At 39.2% G+C, this 10911-nt stretch overlaps 1 protein-coding gene across 1 annotated transcript; it reads left to right on the forward strand.

Moving 5' to 3' along the window:
- The first annotated feature begins 256 nt into the window (after positions 1-256).
- On the forward strand, positions 257-10024 carry LOC133290070 (zinc finger CCCH domain-containing protein 48-like). The gene is made up of 9 exons (XM_061488126.1): positions 257-942; positions 7133-7250; positions 7344-7472; positions 8133-8318; positions 8425-8526; positions 8677-8826; positions 9174-9353; positions 9513-9610; positions 9713-10024. Exons 1-9 carry the CDS (start codon positions 776-778, stop codon positions 9807-9809), a joined length of 1227 nt encoding a protein of 408 aa, XP_061344110.1. The 5' UTR covers positions 257-775; the 3' UTR covers positions 9810-10024.
- Positions 10025-10911: the final 887 nt, after the last annotated feature.

A 10911-nucleotide genomic window follows, 5' to 3' on the forward strand; every position in this document is an offset into this window, starting at 1 on the left:
GAAGCAAGGTAAATAACTGTTGTGAAAAATGAAATCGATATTTCTCAAGCATTTCAAATTTCAAATTAAAAAGAAAGAAAGAAAGGATTACGACCGTTAAAAACGCGTTTAGTCTATGAATAAATAACCCTCACATCACAGTGATAGAAACGTAAAACATTTCATTTGCTTCCGAATCCTTATTTCTCCGTTTGTTCCCATAAATCACGATTTCGAACTCTGAACGATTCGCTGCGTTTTCACCACTCAGGTTTGCTTCTTCTTCGCACGTGAATATCCCTTTTAGGGTTATCTCTTTCTATTATGGATCATCTGCAACAATCTATGTTCTCTGCAATTAGGGTTTGGGGTTTCGATTTTACGCGCTTCCCTCGTGGAACTTTTGGGGTTTCGATTTTAGGGTTTCTTTTAATTTATTTATTAGGGTTTCATGAAGGATCGGCGATACGGTAATTTAGGGGGTTTTAGGGTAGCGGCTATTAAGCCGGCTTAACAAGGTTAAATTATTGGTCTTTCGTCCAACTCTGTTGTGGGTTTTGACGTTGACGAACCCGAAGTTCGGCGATCGAGTTTTCTGCCTTACTTTTTGTTTCAGTGTTTGTCGTTTAGTTTATTGTAGTGGCTGAAGTTCTGGGTTTTCGATGGGGGAATGATTATGCGGCTTGTTGTTTTTTATTGAGGTTATGGAAGAAAGCATGGGATATGGAGGATTTTATTGATACCATTGAGTGACTGATTTGGGATGGTACTTGAATGTTTGTTATTTTAGAGCATTATGGATATGAAAGTGGCAAGGAGGACTGAACGAACTGTTGGGACAACATGTGCGTATTGGCTTGCTGGAAGATGCAACAGAAACCCTTGCAGGTTTTTGCACGGAGAAACACCAGTACCCGTACCATCTGCTCCTTATTATAAAGCGAAGAATGCTTATTGTTATATGTTAGAATATTAGATATGATATGATTAGATATGATTGGATTCCGTCTTATCCGTAAATATTCTGACTGTATTAGGATTAGGTTTGGGCCTTTCACTTAAGCCCATTAGGGTCTCTATATATTGTAACTCCCTGACACAGATCAATGGGATAGGTTATTGTGCCTACTCCTATTTTACCTACTTTTGCCTACCCCTTTCGTTACCGTTCGATTACCATCTCATTCAACGATCCATATTTGTGATATAAAATAAACTTTTTTTTTCCCTTTCTTTCTTCTCACTTTCTCCCATACCCTTTCTCTCTCCTCCCCTTTCTCTCTTCCTCTGCCATATACCTATTTTTTTCCTTTATTGTTAATCTCTGCTCAGGTGAACGGCGCAGAAGCATTTGAAATCAATTACCACAACATTTGAAATCATCGTCAATATACATTAGTCTCTGTTTTTATTATTGTAATATAAATTTTCTCCTTCTGAATCAGTTTTTATCAAATTACCAGTGTCAATGGATTGAAAAATCACAACAAGTTTTTAGATCTGAAGAACAACATAAATTTTATAAATTAATAAGATTGAATCGATGACTAACAAAGAAGTTTTAATGTGATTCAAAAGATCTGTGCAGAGTTGGAAAAGATTCAAAATAAATAAAAAAAATTAAAGAATAAAAAAAATTGATATTGGAAAAATCTGGAAAGAGGGTTAATTGGTGCCATTCCAACAATTATGTTGATACGGATAGCCAATTAATTATTAGAAATTAAGAGTATCTATCATGTGGAAGAACAGATCGACATATTGAAGCAGAGACGAGGAGGATTCTGTGAACAGATCGACCTTGTGGCACCACCGCTTTGAATCACATCAAAACTTCTTTGTTAGTCATCGATTCAATCGTATTAATTTATAAGGATTAAAAATATCATTAGAATCGAACAGTTTGTCAGGAGATTGAGGTCCACGACGGCAGAAGGGAAAAAAATTAGGTATATGGCAGAGGAAGAGAGAAAGGGGAGGAGAGAGAAAAGGTATGGAAGAAAGTGAGAAGAAAAAAAAGGGAAAAAAAGGTTTATTTTATATCACAAATATGGATCGTTGGATGAGATGGTAATCGAACGTAACGAAAGAGGTAGGCAAAAGTAGGTAAAATAGGAGTAGGCACAATAACCTATCCCCAGATCAATATACAACATATTCTTTTACATTTAACTTGGTACCAGAGCTATTTCGTTCTGGGAACCCTCGCTTCCGCTTAGAAATCTTGTTCTTCGCTTTAAAACCTAAGCCCACTGCTTAGGAGTCATCTTTTCTTTGTCGTGCGTCCTTCCGGCAAGCCATCAAGGACTGTAAGTCCTCTCCAGGCATCTTCTGCACGTGTCCACATCCCCAAACAGTCACCGGAGCCACCATCAGCCACTGTTCAGGCTGCCGGAGTACTTTTCCGGCGAGATTTCAGTCTGGAACGAACGCGAACAGCACCCTCTCCTCCCGGCGACCTGCTCTGTGGAAGTCCGGCCACCATCGGAGTTGTCACGCGCTCTCACGCGCCTCCAGTCTTCTCTGCGCGTGGGCTTCACGCGCCACCTTCTGCCGGCGCGTGAGCACTATTCCTGCGGCTTTTTCCGGCCGGTCTTGGACAGAGAAGCTCGTCTTCTCCTCCTCTTTCTGGATCTGTGGTTGGTTCTTTGTGGGTCTGACTTTTTGTGCGCACCTCTTCTTGATTGGTGATCAGGTTCGTTTCTCTTTATTCGGTTTATATCTTTGTGATTTAATACTATGGCAGCAAACTCTGCAATTCATTCGGAGGTCAAGTCTTCCATCTCCTCCTGTGAGAAATTCTCCCAATATCATCTCTACCAATATTGGGTCCATTACCTCTTCAAAATTGAAGGGATCTCTTAATTACAAGAACTGGGCCACCTCTGTTCGAGTTTGGTTCTTTGGACAAGGATATGGGAACCATCTCACGACTAAGTCTACTGATGTCCCTAAGGAGGACAAGTCTGATTGGGAAAAGATTGGCAACCAGCTTCTGAGTATCCTCTGGCAATCCATTGATCCGATCGTCTTGGATATCTTTTATTCCTTTCAAACTTGCACTGAAGTATGGGAGGAAGCAAAAAACCTCTACACTAATGATGTTCAGCAACTCTATTTCATCATCTCTCAGTTTATGGAATTGAGCAAATCATCTGACATTCAGATGGAGACATATATTGGCAAGAGTCGCTCTTTGATTCAGGCATATTTGGATATGTTGCCTTACCCTACTGATGCTACTGCATATCGGAAACAGGTGGAACGTCTCTTTATGGTTGCCACACTTTCTGGCCTTTCCGAAGAATATGATAATGTTCGTGATACTATCTTGACTAGTGGGGAGCCTGATCTATCCATGACGTATCAGCGTCTTCTGAATTTGAATAAGAAATCTGCTCCTGCATTGTTTTCTGCTGTTGATTCTACTGCTCTAGTTTCTCGTACTGATTTTTGCGGGAATATTGGAGGTGGACGTGGTCGTGGTAGAGGCCCAGAAGGCCGTGGCCCAGGAGGCCGTGGCCCAGGAGGTCCAGTCGGACGTGGTCAGCGACCTCGTTGTCATTACTGTCAGCAACTTGGTCATTATGAGGAACGCTGCTACACAAGGTATCCTCACATGCAACCTTCTTTTGCTGCTAATATAGCTCAATCGGATACTGCTTCAAATGGTACAATCTCTCTCTCCTCTGAAGAATATGTAGCATTCTAGGCCCTTCTCAGGAAGTCCTCTCCTCAATCTCAGGCCTCCGCTTTAGAAACTGGTAATCCTGTTGCTTGTGTTTCTCATTCTGCATCACTTGGTCCTTGGATATTTGACTCAGGTGCTACTGATCACCTCTGTGGTAATAAGGAACTCTTTTCTTCCCTTACATATTCTGAAAATTTACCCTCTTTTACTCTTGCCGATGGAACTAAGGCCCCCGTTCATGGGATTGGACAAATCTGTCCAACCTCCTCATTGACCTTGACATCTGTGTATTACATTCCTCACATCCCTTATAATTTAATATCTGTTAGTAAATTGATCAATTCTCTTAATTGTATTGTCACATTCTCAAACCAATATGTTTCTGTGCAGGACCCGGGTACGGGGAAAATGATTGGAGTGGGCCGTGAGTCACGGGGTCTGTTCTACCTTGATGTGCCGAGTCCTTCAGTTGCTTGTTCTCTCACAGAATCTCCACAACTCATCCACAGTCGTCTCGGGCATCCTAGTCTTGCGAAATTGCAGAAGATGGTTCCTCTTTTATCCGGTCTTCAAACTTTAGATTGTCAGTCATGTCAGCAAGGTTAGCACATCCGCTCCTCCTTTGCTAATCGTGTCAATAAGCGAGCTGATGCTCCTTTTTCAATTATTCATTCAGATGTTTGGGGTCCTAGTCGAAGTGTGTCTGTTTTAGGTTTTCGGTATTTTGTTACCTTTATTGATGATTTCTCCCGTTGTACTTGGATTTATTTAATGAAAAACCGTTCTGAGTTGTTTTCTATTTATCAAAAGTTTTCTGCTGAAATTCATACTCAATTTGGTGCTTCTATTCGTATTTTACGTAGTGATAATGCTAAGGAATATGTTTCTGTTGACTTTTCTCATTTCTTAGCCACACAGGGTACTTTACACCAAACCACTTGTCCTCACACTCCACAACAAAATAGAGTAGCTGAACGTAAGAATAGACATCTCATTGAGATTGCCAGGACTCTTCTTATTCACATGCATGTTCCTCTTCACTTCTGGGCTGATGCAGTCCTTGCTTCTTGCTTTCTCATCAACCGCATGCCTTCATGTGTGCTTAATAATGATATTCCTCATAACTTATTGTTTCCGGATGTTCTTCTCTTTCCTCTATCCCCACATGTTTTTGGTTGTACCTGTTTTGTTCATGATCTCACTCCTGGTAAGGATAAGTTAACATCCAAAGCCTTTAAATGCATTTTTCTGGGTTATTCTCATCTTCAAAAGGGTTATCGCTGTTACTTTCCTGATCTCAAGCGTTATTTAGTTTCCGCTGATGTCACCTTTCTTGATCAACAACCCTTTAATTCTATCCCATCTCCATTGTCACAAGTTGATCATGTTCTTCCTGTTCCTTTTCTTGACTTGTCTTTGCCAGATGCAGGTGCTTCTACTCCAGATAAGCAATCACCTATTGCTCCAGTACCTGAGAACCGTCCACTTCTCACTTATCAGCGTCGTAACACAGTACCTCCAGTCGACTCGACCCCTGCTGACTCATTGCCCCCTGCAGTTGATTCTTCCCCTCCGGATCCTTCACCAGAGGCTCTTCCCATTGCTCAAAGAAAATGTACACGTACTACTCGTAAGCCTTATCCTCTTTATACCTTCTTGAGCTATGATCGTCTTTCTCCTCCTCATTTCACCTTTGTTTCTAGTCTTTCTTCTGTTTCTATTCCTAAGACCACAAGTGAAGCACTTTGCCATCCAGGATGGCGCCAAGCGATGCTTGATGAGATGACCGCACTTCATACCAATGGCACTTGGGACCTTGTTTCTGCTCCTCCAGAGAAGTCTATAGTTGGTTGTCGCTGGGTGTTTACTGTGAAAGTTGGACCTGATGGCCATGTTGATCGTCTCAAGGCACGCTTAGTTGCCAAGGGTTTTACTCAAATATTTGGTCTTGATTATAGCGATACATTCTCTCCAGTCGCTAAGATGGCGTCCGTCCGCCTATTTCTTGCCCTTGCTGCTGTTCGTCACTGGCCACTCCTTCAACTTGACATCAAAAATGCCTTTCTTCATGGTGATCTACAAGAAGTTTACATGGAGCAACCACCTGGTTTTGTTGCTCAGGGGGAGTCTGGGAAGGTATGTCGTCTTCCAAAATCCTTATATGGTCTCAAGCAGTCTCCTCGAGCATGGTTCAGTCGCTTTAGTTCTGCTGTACAGGCGTTTGGCCTAATTCGCAGTAAAGTTGACCATTCTGTATTCTATAGGATTACATCTCCTAACAAGTGCATCTATTTGTTAGTCTATGTTGATGACATCATCATCACAGGAAGTGATCAAGACGGAATCCGTCAGTTAAAACAACATTTATTCAGTGCATTTCAAACAAAGGACCTTGGGAAGCTGCGTTACTTCTTGGGAATTGAGGTGGCGCAATCTAGACAGGGCATTTCTATCTGTCAAAGGAAGTATGCCTTGGATATCCTAGAAGAGACTGGTATGTTGGGGTGTAAACTAGTTGATACACCCATAGATCCTAATGTTAAGTTATTGCCCAGACAAGGGGAGCCGTTATCTGATCCTGGACGTTATCGAAGGCTGATTGGGAAGCTCAATTATCTTACTGTGACTAGGCCAGATATTTCTTTCACTGTCAGTACGGCTAGTCAGTTCCTTGATTCCCCTTGTGATTCATATTGGGATGCTGCTGTGAGGATCCTCCGATACATCAAAGGAGCACCAGAAAAATGTTTGTTGTATTAGGATCAAGGAAATACAGAAATTTGTGGTTACTCAGATGCCGATTGGGCAGGATCACCCTCGGACAGACGCTCTACTTCTGGTTATTGTGTCTTCTTCGGAGGAAACTTATTCTCATGGAAAAGCAAGAAACAACCTGTTGTTTCCCGATCTAGTGCAGAAGCTGAGTATCGTGCAATGGCAAATACTACCTGTGAGTTGATCTGGTTAAAGCAGTTGATTCAGGAGCTTCATCTTTGTGAACAGAAACAACCCATGACACTCATCTGTGATAATCAAGCTGCGCTACATATATCCTCTAATCCTGTTTTTCATGAGAGGACCAAACATATAGAGATTGATTGTCACTTCATTCGGGAAAAGATTCAGTCAGGAGAAATCTAGACAGCTTTTGTCAACTCGTCTAATCAACTAGCAGATGTTTTCACTAAAGCTCTTAGAGGTCCTCGGGTTGAATACATTTGTAACAAGCTTGGTGCTCATAATATATACGCACCAGCTTGAGGGGGAGTGTTAGAATATTAGATATGATATACGATTAGATATGATTAGATATGATTGGATTCCGTCTTATCCGTAAATATTCTGACTGTATTAGGATTAGGTTTGGGCCTTTCACTTAAGCCCATTAGGGTCTCTATATATTGTAACTCCCTGACACAGATCAATATACAACATATTCTTTTACATTTAACTTTATCAAAGGAAGCCCAATTCTTCCTACGAGAAGATCCCTCGGTATAAATCAAGGAGAGTATATGTTAGAAATAATGATGATGGAGGAGATGGGACAAATGTAACTGTGGCTTCTCAGTCCAAAAGTGTGGCTTCATCTGAAAGTGTGGCTTCCCAGTTCAAAAGTGTGGCTTCTCAGTCCAAAAGTGTGGCTTCATCCGAAAGTGTGGTTTCTCAAAAGCCGTCACAAAGCATCTGCAGATACTGGATGAAGGACAATTGCGCACATGGTGACCAGTGCCAGAATTTACATTCATGGTTTTATGGTGATAGGCTTTCCAAAGTAGCAAACCTTCAAGAGCATGAGAAGGTTCTTTTTCTAATACTCACTTTTTGTATTCAGTACAACAAACACGTGCATGTATATCAATGCTGTGTTTTGTAGAATTGTTCTTTATTAGCATTGGTTTGTATATTAGGATGGGTATCTAAATTAATTCAATTAAACTTGATATGTCATCTGAATTAATTTTTTACTGATACTTTTAATAATTACTAATTATAATCACTGAGTTTTATAATTGAACTATATGGTGTTTAAATTGGGAACTACCAACAACATCCAAATGAACCAAGAGTGAGCCGGATTGTTTTTCAAATTACTCTTTCGACTTCGATTCTTGAATAATCGATATCACTTCTTCTATTGTAACAACAAATTACCTTTTTATTTGGATTATGTGGAACCAACAAATGGCAAGTGTTTTTCCTTGTGTGGATCCTATTTTCGCGCTCCGGTAAAAAATCTCAATTCGTATTCGTTTAGAAGAACTCCATTCACACCATCTTACTTAATAACGTTGCAAAAAAAAAATCTACTCTTAATATATACTCTTCTTCTTATATTCTTCTATTGTATATTGGATTTATGGTTTCGATTGGTGCAAACCCAAGTTTCCTAGGAAATGCTAAAAATTTTGTGGTTTTCTTTTATGTTAATATTTACTTAAACTAAAACTTTTGACAATAGGTTGTCACTGGGATTGCACTTCCAGTTGGATCAGATAAACTTTATTCTGGCAGCGTTGATGGGACAGTTCGGATGTGGGACTGTCATTCTGGTCGATGTGCTGATGTGATAAATCTTGGTGTTGAAATTACCTCCTTCATCAGTGAGAGCCCATGGGTTTTTGTTGGGGTGCGGAGCGCTGTAAGGGTAAGCTCTAACTTCAGTTTTCGAGTTGTTTCATTGTGCTGTCATGTCTTATATATAGTAGCATTATTACATGTAAGCTGATAATGTGGTTCTGGTTGTTGTGAAGGCTTGGAATATTCAGACTGCTTCTGAGTTTACTCTTAATGGTCCTAAGGGGCAAGTTCTTGCCATGATTGTTGGCAATGATACACTGTTTGCTGGAGCAGAGGTAACTTCCCATACAGCGGTTTATGGTCTTTATTTATTACTATTTAGACTTTTTTTCCTTTCTGTAATTAATAATCAGAATTCTCTCTTACTTTTGAACAGCTCTATTCTGTAACTGTCGATTTATGTCATCCGATGATTTTAATTGTAGGATGGTGTAATTTCTGCATGGAGAGGCAGCTCTGAAGCTATTTCCCCTTTTGAACTGATTAAATCACCAAGTGGCCACACTAAAGCTGTGGTTTGTCTGACTGTTGGTAGAAATAAGCTGTACTCTGGGTCCATGGACCATAGCATAATGGTATGTATATTGTTCCTCAACATTTCTATTTTTTATTTTCTTTTAAATGTATGTTGTACTCCATGTGGAGCATGTTAAAAGATAGGTGATTTCACTGGGCCACTGATTGAACAATTTTAAAACCATCTTTTTAGTTCTTCGTAATGACATAGTAATTGCTAAAATGTTCTTGGTCTTTCTGCCGTGTAACGTTGAAATTGACTAATTTTGTGTTTTTTGGTTGATGTTTTCTTCATTATGAATCTCAGGCTGCATACTGTTTTTCTATCTTAGCTACTCAACTCATGTTGCTTGTTTCTACTTTGTAATTTTTCTGAAAGGATTATTTTTTAACTTGTTTTCTTCAGGTTTGGAACCTTGATACTTTAGAGTGTAAAATGACCCTCAATGGGCATACTGACATAGTCACATCCCTTATTTGTTGGCACAATTATTTGTTATCAAGTTCATACGACTGCACAATTAAGGTCTGGACTGCCACCGAAGAGGGAACTTTTGAAGTGACATATACGCACTCTGAGGAAAATGTGAGTTGCGTTACCACTATAACATCTGTGCATAAAGTAAAGTTTTTATTTTATGTCAAATATCATTGGGTTGTATTTTCATTTGTAGATATTTTTTTATAATTGGTAGAGAAGTACTTAGTTGATTCACCATTTACATACTTTGTACTTTTATTATAGGGTGTTCTTGCACTTAGTGGGATGACTGATGCAGAAGACAAGAATATACTGTTTTGCTCTTGCAGAGACAATTCAGTTCACCTGTATGAATTGCCATCGTAAGTGAACTCAAACTTGTGTCCTTTTTGTTCAGTAACAGTTTTTGTTATATATCTGCGTTGGGAAACTGTTGCAGTCCCTTACCATGTCTACTTTTACAGATTTTCTGAGATGGGTCGAATATTTGCCGAGAAAGAAGTTCAATCATTAGAAATAGGTCCTGGTGGGCTTTTTTTCACTGGAGACACGGTTTGCTGACAGTGTGGAAATTGCTGGAACTACCCAAGATGCCATCCTCATGAGAAATGTCCCTGAACCGCGAGCGATATTGATTGTTACAACTTACAAGATGTTTATATTAGATGACAAATTCCAATTTTCTATTTCTTGTGGTGCTAGTTTGTTTTTTCTAGCAGATGTATGGGTGAATCTTGTATGGCTGAATATTTTATTAATGGAAACCATTTTTTTTGTATCAACTTTTGTTGGTGTGTATCCACTTAAAAGTTTTATTTATTTAGTTGAGGCTAAAGTTGAATTTAAAAGAGTAGGTCCTTTGGTTGGTAAGGAGAAGAGTATGGTAGTTTTTGAGGTGTCTCCCTGATTCTCAAATGATATCCTTCGTGGGTAATAAAGGATATATTTTATTGTTTTGTATGTTTTCAACCAAAAAAAAAAATGAATTAGTTGTTGCTCTAAAGATGAATAGAACAATCAGTTTCTTAGCTTTTGAGTATGGACAGCATTTGCTGAGCTCTGGTGGTGATGGCCAAAGGTATCACAAGTATCTGAGAACAATGGCTTGCATACACTATTTCGTGAGGGCATGATGAGGAAGCCTATGAAGGCCATTGATAATTTCTTTACTTTAGTGGATTTTATGAGAAATGGTCATGATTCTCAAATATTAGCGATCTGTTCAAGCATGAAGAAGGGCAGTTTAAAATTGATACTGAATTTGTTGCAATGCAACTTTTGGTTACCCTTATCGATCATGGCATACTTTTTCTTGAGCAAGTATACTTCAGAATTTCTGGTTTGATTTTTATTCATGTGTAAAAGGGAAGTGTGTAAAAGTATTAAAAAAAGGAAAAGACAGTCCGTAAAGGACTTGCATAATTTGTATAGGGTCAGTGTTCGTCCATGTAAAAAAAAAAAGGAAGCGTAGAAAACTAATTGTAAGAGTAACTGTTTTGCCATGCTAGTGTATGAAATGATTTTGATAAGTTCAACTTCGTTGCCATTATATATTATGACAGTTTTTTTTTTTTTTTTTTGAGCAAGTATGCTTAAGAATTTTTGTGATAATTTTAGGGAGATTCATTATCTTTTCTAATAAGCAATGTTAAAAGGAATGTTG

The sequence above is a fragment of the Gastrolobium bilobum genome, unplaced genomic scaffold, assembly GCF_033153095.1.
Source record: "Gastrolobium bilobum isolate Gb01-03AN ecotype WA unplaced genomic scaffold, APGP_CSIRO_Gbil_v1 utg7782, whole genome shotgun sequence".
Classification (NCBI taxonomy): Eukaryota; Viridiplantae; Streptophyta; class Magnoliopsida; order Fabales; family Fabaceae; genus Gastrolobium; species Gastrolobium bilobum.

Coding starts and splice junctions, on each gene's coding strand:
- LOC133290070 (XM_061488126.1), top strand. CDS start 776: ATGGATATGAAAGTGGCAAGGAGGACTGAACGAACTGTTGGGACAACA. Junction 943..7,132: donor AAGAATGCTTATTGTTATAT/GTTAGAATATTA, acceptor ACTTTATCAAAG/GAAGCCCAATTCTTCCTACG. Junction 7,251..7,343: donor TGGCTTCTCAGTCCAAAAGT/GTGGCTTCATCT, acceptor GTTTCTCAAAAG/CCGTCACAAAGCATCTGCAG.